At 43.2% G+C, this 17974-nt stretch overlaps 3 protein-coding genes across 3 annotated transcripts; all 3 read left to right on the top strand.

Annotated features, from left to right (window-relative positions):
- The first annotated feature begins 1327 nt into the window (after positions 1 to 1327).
- LOC117319319 lies at positions 1328 to 5696 on the top strand. Its single transcript, XM_033874151.1, has 2 exons — positions 1328 to 4948; positions 5354 to 5696. Exon 1 carries the CDS (start codon positions 1461 to 1463, stop codon positions 4404 to 4406), a length of 2946 nt encoding a protein of 981 aa, XP_033730042.1. The 5' UTR covers positions 1328 to 1460; the 3' UTR covers positions 4407 to 4948; positions 5354 to 5696.
- Positions 5697 to 6427: 731 nt separating this feature from the next.
- Positions 6428 to 12243, top strand: LOC117319318. The gene is made up of 2 exons (XM_033874150.1): positions 6428 to 11159; positions 11565 to 12243. The coding sequence occupies exon 1, from the start codon at positions 6454 to 6456 to the stop codon at positions 10615 to 10617; it is 4164 nt and encodes a 1387-aa protein (XP_033730041.1). The 5' UTR covers positions 6428 to 6453; the 3' UTR covers positions 10618 to 11159; positions 11565 to 12243.
- Positions 12244 to 12665: 422 nt separating this feature from the next.
- Positions 12666 to 13883, top strand: LOC117319317. The gene has a single exon (XM_033874149.1). It carries the CDS (start codon positions 12666 to 12668, stop codon positions 13881 to 13883), a length of 1218 nt encoding a protein of 405 aa, XP_033730040.1.
- Positions 13884 to 17974: the final 4091 nt, after the last annotated feature.

The following is a 17974-nucleotide window of genomic DNA, read 5'->3' as shown; positions in this document are numbered from 1 at the left end:
GTTGTAAAATGGGATTAATCCGTAGTCTTGAGTGAATACTAGAAGTATTGTGAATAAGGTCATCAGAGTTCAGTAATTATTTTATATATTTTTTATACACATATATATATAGAAAAAAAACAAAACAACAAAAAAACAATTTTTGGTAGTTAGGGAATTGGTCAGTAGTCAGTGTCCTGGTCAGGTCTCTCATATTTATATGATTAGTTTTATACTTATTGTAGCAAAGTTCATAGCACGGCATGGAAATGATGCAAGGTTGGATCGACTTGGGACCAAGTTGGGTCTGGAGGACGAGGCATTACAGGACTTGTCAGGAACAGCAGGACCGCGAACGTGAGGAGAGAGCGGCTGTTAGAGAGGAGCTCCGACTTAAGGAGGAGAGGGAGCTAAAACTAATGGAGTTACGGTACAGGAGAAGACCGAGGCGGTAAGACTCCAAACTATGGCGAGAGGGAGAGAGGAAGGAAAGCTAGATTGGGAAGGTACAATCCCAAATTACCTCCCTTTGATGAAACAAAGGATGATTTGGACTCCTACCTAAGGAGATTGAAACTTTTGTGTTAGCACAGGGCTGGGATGAGGAGAACTGGGCGGTGGGCTCTTAGTACATTACTAAAGGGAAAGGCCTTGGAAGTTTTCTCAAGGTGTCGCCAGAGACAGCTCTGCACTATCGTTTGCTTAAGGAAGCATTATTGAAGCGGTTTGACTATACAGAGGATGGATTTCGTAAGAAATTTCGTGAGAGTAGAGTAGATGATAGAGAGACTTTTTCACAGTTTGCTGTGCGTCTGGAAAATTATTTTACTCGTTGGTTAGATATGGCCAAGTGTAGCAAGACATATGACGCGTTGAAAGATCTTGTTATTCGCGAACAGCTGCTTATGTTGTGTCAAAAGGAACTAGCTATATTCCTTAAGGAAAGGAAACCAGATTCAATAGAACAGCTTTCACTACTGGCAGACCAGTTCATGGAAGCTAGAAGACAGCCAGCCAAAAACTTTATGGTAAGGAATTCTCCCTTCAGTAAACCCGTGACTCAACATACCCAGCAATGCTAATGGGGGGCCCTAACCGATCCAGTGGAAATCCCTCTACAGGAAATAGGAACACAAACCCTACGTACACGGATACTAGGAAGTGTTTCAACTGTCAAGGTATTGGTCACAAATCGCGGCTAAGTGTCCCAATAGAGGAACAAAAGGGGAAGTCTATGGCAATACAGAGTCCAGAACCAAGTTTACCAGTGAAGAGTGGGTTGTTGGGAGACTGTAAAGTCAGTGTACTGAGAGATACGGGATGTAGTGGCATAGTCGTTGCGCAGTAACTTGGTAGGAAAGTCTCAATACTTGGGTTACAATAAGACCTGTAAGTTGGCTGATGGTACTGAATTAACCCTTCCTGTAGCTGAGGTGTATATATGCTCTCCATTTTTCACAGGAAAGGCCGAAGTATGGTTGATGGAGAATCCTGTGTATGATGTGTTGATAGGAAACGTACAAGGGGCAAAGGAGCCAGACATACCAGATGTGGTTGCAGCAGTACAGACACGAGCTCAGATTCGGGAACAACAGCAGGGTACAAAACCTCTGAAGGTTCCACCTCTTCTAAAGGAAGTCGCTTCGAGAACGGACATGATCCAAGCACAGATGGATGACCAGTCATTAAAAAACCTTCATGATCTTGCCCGACAGGGAAAGATAAAGGAAACTCCTAATGGGAATGTTTCTTGTTTTACATACCGGAAAGGTCTGCTGTATCGGAAGATAGAGAAACTAGGGGAAATAACCCATCAGGTGGTGGTGCCTAGTCCATTCAGAGAAGCTGTCCTACAACTAGCACACGACGGCATCATGGCGGGGCACATGGGAATCAAAAGGACTACTGAGAGAGTCATGTCGGGATTCTTTTGGCCTGGATGTAAAATAGATGTATCTAGATACTGTAAATCGTGTGACATATGCCAACGAACCATACAGAAAGGACGTGTTAACAAAGCACCGCTTGGAGAAATGCCAATCATAGGGCAAGCTTTTGAAAGGGTAGCAGTAGATTTAATTGGACCTCTGATTCCTGCTTCAGATAGAGGACACAGGTACATATTAACTCTTGTAGACTTTGCAACCAGATATCCAGAGGCTGTACCTTTAAAGAAAATTGACACAGAAAGCGTGGCGGATGCATTGCTTGACATATTTAGCCGTGTTGGGGTCCCCAGAGAAATCCTCAGTGATCGAGGCGGACAATTTACCTCGGAAATGATGGCTGAAGTTAGTAGGTTGCTTTCCATGAAGCAGCTAGTTACTACGCCTTATCACCCAGCATGCAACGGCTTAGTCGAGAGATATAATGGCACACTGAAGTCAATGTTGAAGAGGATGTGCACGGAACGTCCAAAAGATTGGGACCGTTATGTAAGTCCACTTCTTTTTGCGTATCGCGAGGTACCGCAGGAGTCATTAGGGTTTGCGCCATTTGAACTCCTTTTTGGCCGGACAATACGAGGACCTATGGAAATCTTAAGAGAACTCTGGACCAAGGATGTTGATAACTCGGAAACCAAAACCACTTATCAATACGTGCTTGACCTGAAAGAAAAGCTAGAAGAAACGTGCCAGCTAGCGCGAGAAAATCTTACGCGAGCAAGGAGAGTACAGAAGAAACAGTACGACAGAAATGCCAGGAGGAAAGACCTCGGAGAAGGCGACAAGGTACTAGTTCTACTACCTACAAAAAGTAACAAACTCGAACTGCAATGGAAGGGACCTTTTCAAGTTGTCAAGGCAACCAATTTGGACTACAAAATTGACATGGGTAATAAAATCAAAACTTTTCATGCAAACATGCTTCAGAAGTATGTGGAGAGAGAGACAGCTCAGACTACATATAGCAGACAGCAGGAAAAAGGAATTTTAGCTTCGGTGTCATTGTCTGTTGTTGAGGAAACGTCTGAGGAGGTTTACCCTATTCCAATGCCAGGAATAGAGTCATCAGAGTCGGTAGAGGATTGTCATGTGTCAGAGACGCTTGAGGATACAGCTCAACAACAAATGAGGTCATTACTACAGGAATTTAGTGATGTTATGACGGATCTTCCTGGCTGTACACCATTAACGAAACATGACATTCGGACAACTACAGATCAGCCTGTAAGGGTGAAACCCTACCCGGTGCCATATCAGGTGACCGAGACAATTAAAAGGGAGCTTCATAAAATGTTGGAAATGGACATTATAGAGAAATCAGATTCTGACTACAGCTCACCTGTCGTTCTGGTACGGAAAAAGGATGGAACGTGTCGGTTCTGTGTGGACTACCGTCAATTGAACAAGATAACCATCTTTGACGCGGAACCAATGCCATCGACAGAGGACTTGTTTGTAAAGTTGGCCAGATGCAAGTACCTAAGCAAGATAGACTTAAGCAAGGGATATTGGCAGGTGCCTATGACGGATCAGGCAAAACGACGTAGTGCATTTACAACACCCATGGGTCTTTATCAGTTTAAGGTGATGAGTTTTGGGTTAGTCAACGCACCTGCAACTTTTAGTCGGCTAATGAGGAAGGTGTTGGAAGGAATGAATGACTTGGATAATTTCCTGGATGATATACTGGTGTTCACAGTCACATGGGAGGAACACCTCGAAAGCCTACACAGCCTACTCCAACGCTTGCGGGACTCAAAACTCACAGCAAGGCCAACGAAATGTTTCTTTGGTTACGAGGAGCTGGAATGCTTAGGACACATGGTGGGACAAGGTACACTACGACCTGTGGCAGAAAAACTTGATTCCATTCAGCGAGCACCTGTACCCTCGACAAAACGGCAAGTGAGATCATTTATCGGACTAGCCAGCTACTACCGCAAATTTATTCCAAATTTTGCAGCTATTGCCGTCCCCCTTACAGATCTTACCAAAAAGGGAATGCCCAACAAAGTGATATGGGAGGTTGCACAAGAGGAAGCGTTCAACACTCTCAAAGAACTGCTTATGTCGGAACCAGTATTACGTCTGCCTGATCTTGACAAGGAGTTTACACTTAGAACAGATGCATCAGATCTGGGTCTAGGGGCAATACTACTCCAAGAATGTGATGGAAAATTTCACCCGATTGCTTATGCCAGCAGAAAACTGTTACCTAGGGAACGCAGATATGCGGTCATGGAGAAGGAGTGTCTGGCCTTGGTATGGGGTGTTATGAAATTCCAGCGATACTTGCTTGGCAAGGAATTTTGTGTAGAGACAGACCACCAACCATTGACTTGCCTCAGCAAAAGCAAGGTAGCGAATGCAAGGATCATGAGGTGGGCCATGCTCCTGCAACCATTTAGGATGAGGATTAAGGCAATCCCAGGCAGAGACAATGTCGGTGCAGACTTTCTGAGTCGGGCTATGAACGAATAGTGTAGTTGCCATTATACAGTGTAGTTGCCATTATACAGTATGTTGCCATTATACAGTATAGGTGGAAGTAGACAGTGACTTACCATTTTAGATGGACATTTTTTATATGGTATGTCAAGATGGGGGTTAAGATGCTTTGTTTGTATATATAGAAGTAGTGGATGCTACTTATTCACAGCATTGATCATAAGGTACACACATACTCTAGAAAGGGGGAAGTGTCAAGATATGACATGTGGGTAGTTACCCTTTTAATCAGATATAGATTGAACTACGATTTTACCGTAAATATAAATAGTGTTACTTTACGTGATTTGAATTTACCCGCCTAAAATCCAGACCGTGGTTTAGAATGTATATACCTGTTGCCACGGGGTTCACTTGTATAAAACCGGGTGGGAGGTTTTAGCCAATCAGAATTAAGATAGGCCGATCTCCGGGCAGAGGAGAAAAACACGATCCACCTGGGCGGCACGTTGCTGAAAGCAGCAACAAGAGTATGGAGATATTTCATTGTTTCACTAGTATTTGACCATGGAAATGTGAGTACAGTTTGTATTTTGTCATTCTGTCACTGCAGGTTCAGGTATTTTTGAGTGTCAGTCCGTTTTTTGGGTAATAATTGGCTATTTCTTGTAAGTGAGGCGAGACTCGAGCTGGGCGCTCGAGCACATGTTTGTAAGCAGTATTCGCACTTCACAATGTTGTACAGTAACAATATCATATTAAATTGTTGACAAAATGTTAAAGGAAGACCAGTAGTAGGTAATAATTCACTGTCAGTGAATAATATACTTATATGTTGTATTTTGTAAGGGAAAGATAAAACGTAAGGTCACGTTAGGTCACGTAGGTCACGTTTCACTTCCGGTGTCACCGGAAGCTTCCTGTAAAATGTAAACATAGTCTGTTGTAAAGAGAAAGTAACAATAAGTTTGGTCTGGCAGGCTCCGTGGAGGCAGAGTGATGGGGTGAACGTGAGGATGGGGACCTGACCAGGACAGCGGGGCATGACTTAGGCCAGTATCAGCTTTAGGCATCTTCATGGGCGAACGACCTGTATACTGTGGCAGTTTGAGTGTACGTCGTACAGCTGACCACACGGACCATCCCTCTACGGCTCATATATCTATGCGGCACTCCAACGTAGGCGGCGATACACCTGGGGTTCACGCACCGAGACTCTCTCATCTTGCTGGAATGCGGTAACCAATACAGTGGCTTCCAATATGTGATGTTCTGAACTGAACTGTGTAATTGAACTGTGTACTGGAACTAATTTCAACCATTTATTCTACGGACACGGAATTGAGTTGAATTATGTGACATTTAGGGTAAATTGAATAGAATTCTAATATTAATTCATGAAAAGTATTCATGGTAAGGTTATACGCAGGCTAGTCAATAGTTTATCATACTGGTAATTTTGTAATATGTGGTAAAAGACGTTGTGTACGTTTGCTCTAGTCATATTGTATCATTGAAATACTTAGTGGCCACAGCAGCCAGTATTGTTATTTTTCCTATCTGGCGTGTGGAAGTAAATCATTAGGGATGGAATTCCTGATATTATAGTACTTTACTTATGTTGAATATTTGTATATAAATTGTTACTTGAAAATTTATCTCTGGGTTTGTGTATTCCTTTCACTTGGCACCAGACCTTCGGCTAACTCTACATTTATGGTGGCAGCGGTGGGATGCCTATCAGTGTTGGTGCTTGTAGTGAAGGAATTATTTTTTCCTATTTTTTAAGCCCATTGTGAACTTTGAAACTTAAGTGGAGTGAAGAATTTTTTTTCTTGGTTGTAAAATGGATTAATCCGTAGTCTTGAGTGAATACTAGAAAGTATTGTGAATAAGGTCATCAGAGTTCAGTAATTATTTTTATATATTTTTTTATACACATATATATATATAAAAAAAACAAAAACAAAAAAACAATTTTTGGTAGTTAGGGAATTGGTCAGTAGTCAGTGTCCTGGTCAGGTCTCTCATATTTATATGATTAGTTTTATACTTATTGTAGCAAAGTTCATAGCACGGCATGGAAATGATGCAAGGTTGGATCGACTTGGGGACCAAGTTGGGTCTGGAGGACGAGGCATTACAGGACTTTGTCAAGGAACAGCAGGACCGCGAACGTGAGGAGAGAGCGGCTGTTAGAGAGGAGCTCCGACTTAAGGAGGAGAGGGAGCTAAAACTAATGGAGTTAACGGTACAGGAGAAGACCGAGGCGGTAAGACTCCAAACTATGGCGAGAGGGAGAGAGGAAGGGAAAGCTAGATTGGGAAGGTACAATCCCAAATTACCTCCCTTTGATGAAACAAAGGATGATTTGGACTCCTACCTAAGGAGATTTGAAACTTTTGTGTTAGCACAGGGCTGGGATGAGGAGAACTGGGCGGTGGCTCTTAGTACATTACTAAAGGGAAAGGCCTTGGAAGTTTTCTCAAGGTTGTCGCCAGAGACAGCTCTGCACTATCGTTTGCTTAAGGAAGCATTATTGAAGCGGTTTGACTATACAGAGGATGGATTTCGTAAGAAATTTCGTGAGAGTAGAGTAGATGATAGAGAGACTTTTTCACAGTTTGCTGTGCGTCTGGAAAATTATTTTACTCGTTGGTTAGATATGGCCAAGTGTAGCAAGACATATGACGCGTTGAAAGATCTTGTTATTCGCGAACAGCTGCTTATGTTGTGTCAAAAGGAACTAGTTATATTCCTTAAGGAAAGGAAACCAGATTCAATAGAACAGCTTTCACTACTGGCAGACCAGTTCATGGAAGCTAGAAGACAACCAGCCAAAAACTTTATGGTAAGGAATTCTCCCTTCAGTAAACCCGTGACTCAACATACCAGCAATGCTAATGGGGGCCCTAACCGATCCAGTGGAAATCCCTCTACAGGAAATAGGAACACAAACCCTACGTACACGGATACTAGGAAGTGTTTCAACTGTCAAGGTATTGGTCACATCGCGGCTAAGTGTCCCAATAGAGGAACAAAGGGGAAGTCTATGGCAATACAGAGTCCAGAACCAAGTTTACCAGTGAAGAGTGGGTTGTTGGGAGACTGTAAAGTCAGTGTACTGAGAGATACGGGATGTAGTGGCATAGTCGTGCGCAGTAACTTGGTAGGAAAGTCTCAATACTTGGGTTACAATAAGACCTGTAAGTTGGCTGATGGTACTGAATTAACCCTTCCTGTAGCTGAGGTGTATATATGCTCTCCATTTTTCACAGGAAAGGCCGAAGTATGGTTGATGGAGAATCCTGTGTATGATGTGTTGATAGGAAACGTACAAGGGGCAAAGGAGCCAGACATACCAGATGTGGTTGCAGCAGTACAGACACGAGCTCAGATTCGGGAACAACAGCAGGGTACAAAACCTCTGAAGGTTCCACCTCTTCTAAAGGAAGTCGCTTCGAGAACGGACATGATCCAAGCACAGATGGATGACCAGTCATTAAAAAACCTTCATGATCTTGCCCGACAGGGAAAGATAAAGGAAACTCCTAATGGGAATGTTTCTTGTTTTACATACCGGAAAGGTCTGCTGTATCGGAAGATAGAGAAACTAGGGGAAATAACCCATCAGGTGGTGGTGCCTAGTCCATTCAGAGAAGCTGTCCTACAACTAGCACACGACGGCATCATGGCGGGGCACATGGGAATCAAAAGGACTACTGAGAGAGTCATGTCGGGATTCTTTTGGCCTGGATGTAAAATAGATGTATCTAGATACTGTAAATCGTGTGACATATGCCAACGAACCATACAGAAAGGACGTGTTAACAAAGCACCGCTTGGAGAAATGCCAATCATAGGGCAAGCTTTTGAAAGGGTAGCAGTAGATTTAATTGGACCTCTGATTCCTGCTTCAGATAGAGGACACAGGTACATATTAACTCTTGTAGACTTTGCAACCAGATATCCAGAGGCTGTACCTTTAAAGAAAATTGACACAGAAAGCGTGGCGGATGCATTGCTTGACATATTTAGCCGTGTTGGGGTCCCCAGAGAAATCCTCAGTGATCGAGGCGGACAATTTACCTCGGAAATGATGGCTGAAGTTAGTAGGTTGCTTTCCATGAAGCAGCTAGTTACTACGCCTTATCACCCAGCATGCAACGGCTTAGTCGAGAGATATAATGGCACACTGAAGTCAATGTTGAAGAGGATGTGCACGGAACGTCCAAAAGATTGGGACCGTTATGTAAGTCCACTTCTTTTTGCGTATCGCGAGGTACCGCAGGAGTCATTAGGGTTTGCGCCATTTGAACTCCTTTTTGGCCGGACAATACGAGGACCTATGGAAATCTTAAGAGAACTCTGGACCAAGGATGTTGATAACTCGGAAACCAAAACCACTTATCAATACGTGCTTGACCTGAAAGAAAAGCTAGAAGAAACGTGCCAGCTAGCGCGAGAAAATCTTACGCGAGCAAGGAGAGTACAGAAGAAACAGTACGACAGAAATGCCAGGAGGAAAGACCTCGGAGAAGGCGACAAGGTACTAGTTCTACTACCTACAAAAAGTAACAAACTCGAACTGCAATGGAAGGGACCTTTTCAAGTTGTCAAGGCAACCAATTTGGACTACAAAATTGACATGGGTAATAAAATCAAAACTTTTCATGCAAACATGCTTCAGAAGTATGTGGAGAGAGAGACAGCTCAGACTACATATAGCAGACAGCAGGAAAAAGGAATTTTAGCTTCGGTGTCATTGTCTGTTGTTGAGGAAACGTCTGAGGAGGTTTACCCTATTCCAATGCCAGGAATAGAGTCATCAGAGTCGGTAGAGGATTGTCATGTGTCAGAGACGCTTGAGGATACAGCTCAACAACAAATGAGGTCATTACTACAGGAATTTAGTGATGTTATGACGGATCTTCCTGGCTGTACACCATTAACGAAACATGACATTCGGACAACTACAGATCAGCCTGTAAGGGTGAAACCCTACCCGGTGCCATATCAGGTGACCGAGACAATTAAAAGGGAGCTTCATAAAATGTTGGAAATGGACATTATAGAGAAATCAGATTCTGACTACAGCTCACCTGTCGTTCTGGTACGGAAAAAGGATGGAACGTGTCGGTTCTGTGTGGACTACCGTCAATTGAACAAGATAACCATCTTTGACGCGGAACCAATGCCATCGACAGAGGACTTGTTTGTAAAGTTGGCCAGATGCAAGTACCTAAGCAAGATAGACTTAAGCAAGGGATATTGGCAGGTGCCTATGACGGATCAGGCAAAACGACGTAGTGCATTTACAACACCCATGGGTCTTTATCAGTTTAAGGTGATGAGTTTTGGGTTAGTCAACGCACCTGCAACTTTTAGTCGGCTAATGAGGAAGGTGTTGGAAGGAATGAATGACTTGGATAATTTCCTGGATGATATACTGGTGTTCACAGTCACATGGGAGGAACACCTCGAAAGCCTACACAGCCTACTCCAACGCTTGCGGGACTCAAAACTCACAGCAAGGCCAACGAAATGTTTCTTTGGTTACGAGGAGCTGGAATGCTTAGGACACATGGTGGGACAAGGTACACTACGACCTGTGGCAGAAAAACTTGATTCCATTCAGCGAGCACCTGTACCCTCGACAAAACGGCAAGTGAGATCATTTATCGGACTAGCCAGCTACTACCGCAAATTTATTCCAAATTTTGCAGCTATTGCCGTCCCCCTTACAGATCTTACCAAAAAGGGAATGCCCAACAAAGTGATATGGGAGGTTGCACAAGAGGAAGCGTTCAACACTCTCAAAGAACTGCTTATGTCGGAACCAGTATTACGTCTGCCTGATCTTGACAAGGAGTTTACACTTAGAACAGATGCATCAGATCTGGGTCTAGGGGCAATACTACTCCAAGAATGTGATGGAAAATTTCACCCGATTGCTTATGCCAGCAGAAAACTGTTACCTAGGGAACGCAGATATGCGGTCATGGAGAAGGAGTGTCTGGCCTTGGTATGGGGTGTTATGAAATTCCAGCGATACTTGCTTGGCAAGGAATTTTGTGTAGAGACAGACCACCAACCATTGACTTGCCTCAGCAAAAGCAAGGTAGCGAATGCAAGGATCATGAGGTGGGCCATGCTCCTGCAACCATTTAGGATGAGGATTAAGGCAATCCCAGGCAGAGACAATGTCGGTGCAGACTTTCTGAGTCGGGCTATGAACGAATAGTGTAGTTGCCATTATACAGTGTAGTTGCCATTATACAGTATGTTGCCATTATACAGTATAGGTGGAAGTAGACAGTGACTTACCATTTTAGATGGACATTTTTTATATGGTATGTCAAGATGGGGGTTAAGATGCTTTGTTTGTATATATAGAAGTAGTGGATGCTACTTATTCACAGCATTGATCATAAGGTACACACATACTCTAGAAAGGGGGAAGTGTCAAGATATGACATGTGGGTAGTTACCCTTTTAATCAGATATAGATTGAACTACGATTTTACCGTAAATATAAATAGTGTTACTTTACGTGATTTGAATTTACCCGCCTAAAATCCAGACCGTGGTTTAGAATGTATATACCTGTTGCCACGGGGTTCACTTGTATAAAACCGGGTGGGAGGTTTTAGCCAATCAGAATTAAGATAGGCCGATCTCCGGGCAGAGGAGAAAAACACGATCCACCTGGGCGGCACGTTGCTGAAAGCAGCAACAAGAGTATGGAGATATTTCATTGTTTCACTAGTATTTGACCATGGAAATGTGAGTACAGTTTGTATTTTGTCATTCTGTCACTGCAGGTTCAGGTATTTTTGAGTGTCAGTCCGTTTTTTGGGTAATAATTGGCTATTTCTTGTAAGTGAGGCGAGACTCGAGCTGGGCGCTCGAGCACATGTTTGTAAGCAGTATTCGCACTTCACAATGTTGTACAGTAACAATATCATATTAAATTGTTGACAAAATGTTAAAGGAAGACCAGTAGTAGGTAATAATTCACTGTCAGTGAATAATATACTTATATGTTGTATTTTGTAAGGGAAAGATAAAACGTAAGGTCACGTTAGGTCACGTAGGTCACGTTTCACTTCCGGTGTCACCGGAAGCTTCCTGTAAAATGTAAACATAGTCTGTTGTAAAGAGAAAGTAACAATAAGTTTGGTCTGGCAGGCTCCGTGGAGGCAGAGTGATGGGGTGAACGTGAGGATGGGGACCTGACCAGGACAGCGGGGCATGACTTAGGCCAGTATCAGCTTTAGGCATCTTCATGGGCGAACGACCTGTATACTGTGGCAGTTTGAGTGTACGTCGTACAGCTGACCACACGGACCATCCCTCTACGGCTCATATATCTATGCGGCACTCCAACGTAGGCGGCGATACACCTGGGGTTCACGCACCGAGACTCTCTCATCTTGCTGGAATGCGGTAACCAATACAGTGGCTTCCAATATGTGATGTTCTGAACTGAACTGTGTAATTGAACTGTGTACTGGAACTAATTACAACCATTTATTCTACGGACACGGAATTGAGTTGAATTATGTGACATTCTAGGGTAAATTGAATAGAATTCTAATATTAATTCATGAAAAGTATTCATGGTAAGGTTATACGCAGGCTAGTCAATAGTTTATCATACTGGTAATTTTGTAATATGTGGTAAAAGACGTTGTGTACGTTTGCTCTAGTCATATTGTATCATTGAAATACTTAGTGGCCACAGCAGCCAGTATTGTTATTTTTCCTATCTGGCGTGTGGAAGTAAATCATTAGGGATGGAATTCCTGATATTATAGTACTTTACTTATGTTGAATATTTGTATATAAATTGTTACTTGAAAATTTATCTCTGGGTTTGTGTATTCCTTTCACTTGGCACCAGACCTTCGGCTAACTCTACATTTATGGTGGCAGCGGTGGGATGCCTATCAGTGTTGGTGCTTGTAGTGAAGGAATTATTTTTTCCTATTTTTTAAGCCTATTGTGAACTTTGAAACTTAAGTGGAGTGAAGAATTTTTTTTCTTGGTTGTAAAATGGATTAATCCGTAGTCTTGAGTGAATACTAGAAAGTATTGTGAATAAGGTCATCAGAGTTCAGTAATTATTTTTATATATTTTTTTATACACATATATATATATAAAAAAAACAAAAACAAAAAAACAATTTTTGGTAGTTAGGGAATTGGTCAGTAGTCAGTGTCCTGGTCAGGTCTCTCATATTTATATGATTAGTTTTATACTTATTGTAGCAAAGTTCATAGCACGGCATGGAAATGATGCAAGGTTGGATCGACTTGGGGACCAAGTTGGGTCTGGAGGACGAGGCATTACAGGACTTTGTCAAGGAACAGCAGGACCGCGAACGTGAGGAGAGAGCGGCTGTTAGAGAGGAGCTCCGACTTAAGGAGGAGAGGGAGCTAAAACTAATGGAGTTAACGGTACAGGAGAAGACCGAGGCGGTAAGACTCCAAACTATGGCGAGAGGGAGAGAGGAAGGGAAAGCTAGATTGGGAAGGTACAATCCCAAATTACCTCCCTTTGATGAAACAAAGGATGATTTGGACTCCTACCTAAGGAGATTTGAAACTTTTGTGTTAGCACAGGGCTGGGATGAGGAGAACTGGGCGGTGGCTCTTAGTACATTACTAAAGGGAAAGGCCTTGGAAGTTTTCTCAAGGTTGTCGCCAGAGACAGCTCTGCACTATCGTTTGCTTAAGGAAGCATTATTGAAGCGGTTTGACTATACAGAGGATGGATTTCGTAAGAAATTTCGTGAGAGTAGAGTAGATGATAGAGAGACTTTTTCACAGTTTGCTGTGCGTCTGGAAAATTATTTTACTCGTTGGTTAGATATGGCCAAGTGTAGCAAGACATATGACGCGTTGAAAGATCTTGTTATTCGCGAACAGCTGCTTATGTTGTGTCAAAAGGAACTAGTTATATTCCTTAAGGAAAGGAAACCAGATTCAATAGAACAGCTTTCACTACTGGCAGACCAGTTCATGGAAGCTAGAAGACAACCAGCCAAAAACTTTATGGTAAGGAATTCTCCCTTCAGTAAACCCGTGACTCAACATACCAGCAATGCTAATGGGGGCCCTAACCGATCCAGTGGAAATCCCTCTACAGGAAATAGGAACACAAACCCTACGTACACGGATACTAGGAAGTGTTTCAACTGTCAAGGTATTGGTCACATCGCGGCTAAGTGTCCCAATAGAGGAACAAAGGGGAAGTCTATGGCAATACAGAGTCCAGAACCAAGTTTACCAGTGAAGAGTGGGTTGTTGGGAGACTGTAAAGTCAGTGTACTGAGAGATACGGGATGTAGTGGCATAGTCGTGCGCAGTAACTTGGTAGGAAAGTCTCAATACTTGGGTTACAATAAGACCTGTAAGTTGGCTGATGGTACTGAATTAACCCTTCCTGTAGCTGAGGTGTATATATGCTCTCCATTTTCACAGGAAAGGCCGAAGTATGGTTGATGGAGAATCCTGTGTATGATGTGTTGATAGGAAACGTACAAGGGGCAAAGGAGCCAGACATACCAGATGTGGTTGCAGCAGTACAGACACGAGCTCAGATTCGGGAACAACAGCAGGGTACAAAACCTCTGAAGGTTCCACCTCTTCTAAAGGAAGTCGCTTCGAGAACGGACATGATCCAAGCACAGATGGATGACCAGTCATTAAAAAACCTTCATGATCTTGCCCGACAGGGAAAGATAAAGGAAACTCCTAATGGGAATGTTTCTTGTTTTACATACCGGAAAGGTCTGCTGTATCGGAAGATAGAGAAACTAGGGGAAATAACCCATCAGGTGGTGGTGCCTAGTCCATTCAGAGAAGCTGTCCTACAACTAGCACACGACGGCATCATGGCGGGGCACATGGGAATCAAAAGGACTACTGAGAGAGTCATGTCGGGATTCTTTTGGCCTGGATGTAAAATAGATGTATCTAGATACTGTAAATCGTGTGACATATGCCAACGAACCATACAGAAAGGACGTGTTAACAAAGCACCGCTTGGAGAAATGCCAATCATAGGGCAAGCTTTTGAAAGGGTAGCAGTAGATTTAATTGGACCTCTGATTCCTGCTTCAGATAGAGGACACAGGTACATATTAACTCTTGTAGACTTTGCAACCAGATATCCAGAGGCTGTACCTTTAAAGAAAATTGACACAGAAAGCGTGGCGGATGCATTGCTTGACATATTTAGCCGTGTTGGGGTCCCCAGAGAAATCCTCAGTGATCGAGGCGGACAATTTACCTCGGAAATGATGGCTGAAGTTAGTAGGTTGCTTTCCATGAAGCAGCTAGTTACTACGCCTTATCACCCAGCATGCAACGGCTTAGTCGAGAGATATAATGGCACACTGAAGTCAATGTTGAAGAGGATGTGCACGGAACGTCCAAAAGATTGGGACCGTTATGTAAGTCCACTTCTTTTGCGTATCGCGAGGTACCGCAGGAGTCATTAGGGTTTGCGCCATTTGAACTCCTTTTTGGCCGGACAATACGAGGACCTATGGAAATCTTAAGAGAACTCTGGACCAAGGATGTTGATAACTCGGAAACCAAAACCACTTATCAATACGTGCTTGACCTGAAAGAAAAGCTAGAAGAAACGTGCCAGCTAGCGCGAGAAAATCTTACGCGAGCAAGGAGAGTACAGAAGAAACAGTACGACAGAAATGCCAGGAGGAAAGACCTCGGAGAAGGCGACAAGGTACTAGTTCTACTACCTACAAAAAGTAACAAACTCGAACTGCAATGGAAGGGACCTTTTCAAGTTGTCAAGGCAACCAATTTGGACTACAAAATTGACATGGGTAATAAAATCAAAACTTTTCATGCAAACATGCTTCAGAAGTATGTGGAGAGAGAGACAGCTCAGACTACATATAGCAGACAGCAGGAAAAAGGAATTTTAGCTTCGGTGTCATTGTCTGTTGTTGAGGAAACGTCTGAGGAGGTTTACCCTATTCCAATGCCAGGAATAGAGTCATCAGAGTCGGTAGAGGATTGTCATGTGTCAGAGACGCTTGAGGATACAGCTCAACAACAAATGAGGTCATTACTACAGGAATTTAGTGATGTTATGACGGATCTTCCTGGCTGTACACCATTAACGAAACATGACATTCGGACAACTACAGATCAGCCTGTAAGGGTGAAACCCTACCCGGTGCCATATCAGGTGACCGAGACAATTAAAAGGGAGCTTCATAAAATGTTGGAAATGGACATTATAGAGAAATCAGATTCTGACTACAGCTCACCTGTCGTTCTGGTACGGAAAAAGGATGGAACGTGTCGGTTCTGTGTGGACTACCGTCAATTGAACAAGATAACCATCTTTGACGCGGAACCAATGCCATCGACAGAGGACTTGTTTGTAAAGTTGGCCAGATGCAAGTACCTAAGCAAGATAGACTTAAGCAAGGGATATTGGCAGGTGCCTATGACGGATCAGGCAAAACGACGTAGTGCATTTACAACACCCATGGGTCTTTATCAGTTTAAGGTGATGAGTTTTGGGTTAGTCAACGCACCTGCAACTTTTAGTCGGCTAATGAGGAAGGTGTTGGAAGGAATGAATGACTTGGATAATTTCCTGGATGATATACTGGTGTTCACAGTCACATGGGAGGAACACCTCGAAAGCCTACACAGCCTACTCCAACGCTTGCGGGACTCAAAACTCACAGCAAGGCCAACGAAATGTTTCTTTGGTTACGAGGAGCTGGAATGCTTAGGACACATGGTGGGACAAGGTACACTACGACCTGTGGCAGAAAAACTTGATTCCATTCAGCGAGCACCTGTACCCTCGACAAAACGGCAAGTGAGATCATTTATCGGACTAGCCAGCTACTACCGCAAATTTATTCCAAATTTTGCAGCTATTGCCGTCCCCCTTACAGATCTTACCAAAAAGGGAATGCCCAACAAAGTGATATGGGAGGTTGCACAAGAGGAAGCGTTCAACACTCTCAAAGAACTGCTTATGTCGGAACCAGTATTACGTCTGCCTGATCTTGACAAGGAGTTTACACTTAGAACAGATGCATCAGATCTGGGTCTAGGGGCAATACTACTCCAAGAATGTGATGGAAAATTTCACCCGATTGCTTATGCCAGCAGAAAACTGTTACCTAGGGAACGCAGATATGCGGTCATGGAGAAGGAGTGTCTGGCCTTGGTATGGGGTGTTATGAAATTCCAGCGATACTTGCTTGGCAAGGAATTTTGTGTAGAGACAGACCACCAACCATTGACTTGCCTCAGCAAAAGCAAGGTAGCGAATGCAAGGATCATGAGGTGGGCCATGCTCCTGCAACCATTTAGGATGAGGATTAAGGCAATCCCAGGCAGAGACAATGTCGGTGCAGACTTTCTGAGTCGGGCTATGAACGAATAGTGTAGTTGCCATTATACAGTGTAGTTGCCATTATACAGTATGTTGCCATTATACAGTATAGGTGGAAGTAGACAGTGACTTACCATTTTAGATGGACATTTTTTATATGGTATGTCAAGATGGGGGTTAAGATGCTTTGTTTGTATATATAGAAGTAGTGGATGCTACTTATTCACAGCATTGATCATAAGGTACACACATACTCTAGAAAGGGGGAAGTGTCAAGATATGACATGTGGGTAGTTACCCTTTTAATCAGATATAGATTGAACTACGATTTTACCGTAAATATAAATAGTGTTACTTTACGTGATTTGAATTTACCCGCCTAAAATCCAGACCGTGGTTTAGAATGTATATACCTGTTGCCACGGGGTTCACTTGTATAAAACCGGGTGGGAGGTTTTAGCCAATCAGAATTAAGATAGGCCGATCTCCGGGCAGAGGAGAAAAACACGATCCACCTGGGCGGCACGTTGCTGAAAGCAGCAACAAGAGTATGGAGATATTTCATTGTTTCACTAGTATTTGACCATGGAAATGTGAGTACAGTTTGTATTTTGTCATTCTGTCACTGCAGGTTCAGGTATTTTTGAGTGTCAGTCCGTTTTTTGGGTAATAATTGGCTATTTCTTGTAAGTGAGGCGAGACTCGAGCTGGGCGCTCGAGCACATGTTTGTAAGCAGTATTCGCACTTCACAATGTTGTACAGTAACAATATCATATTAAATTGTTGACAAAATGTTAAAGGAAGACCAGTAGTAGGTAATAATTCACTGTCAGTGAATAATATACTTATATGTTGTATTTTGTAAGGGAAAGATAAAACGTAAGGTCACGTTAGGTCACGTAGGTCACGTTTCACTTCCGGTGTCACCGGAAGCTTCCTGTAAAATGTAAACATAGTCTGTTGTAAAGAGAAAGTAACAATAAGTTTGGTCTGGCAGGCTCCGTGGAGGCAGAGTGATGGGGTGAACGTGAGGATGGGGACCTGACCAGGACAGCGGGGCATGACTTAGGCCAGTATCAGCTTTAGGCATCTTCATGGGCGAACGACCTGTATACTGTGGCAGTTTGAGTGTACGTCGTACAGCTGACCACACGGACCATCCCTCTACGGCTCATATATCTATGGGCCCCCCCTCCA

The sequence above is a fragment of the Pecten maximus genome, unplaced genomic scaffold (genome assembly GCF_902652985.1).
Source record: "Pecten maximus unplaced genomic scaffold, xPecMax1.1, whole genome shotgun sequence".
Classification (NCBI taxonomy): domain Eukaryota; kingdom Metazoa; phylum Mollusca; class Bivalvia; order Pectinida; family Pectinidae; genus Pecten; species Pecten maximus.
This window is presented reverse-complemented; position numbering and strand designations above follow the sequence as displayed.

Bases quoted from the DNA above. Each gene is read 5' to 3' on its own strand.
- LOC117319319 (XM_033874151.1), top strand. From the start codon at position 1,461: ATGGAGAATCCTGTGTATGATGTGTTGATAGGAAACGTACAAGGGGCA.
- LOC117319318 (XM_033874150.1), top strand. From the start codon at position 6,454: ATGGAAATGATGCAAGGTTGGATCGACTTGGGGACCAAGTTGGGTCTG.
- LOC117319317 (XM_033874149.1), top strand. From the start codon at position 12,666: ATGGAAATGATGCAAGGTTGGATCGACTTGGGGACCAAGTTGGGTCTG.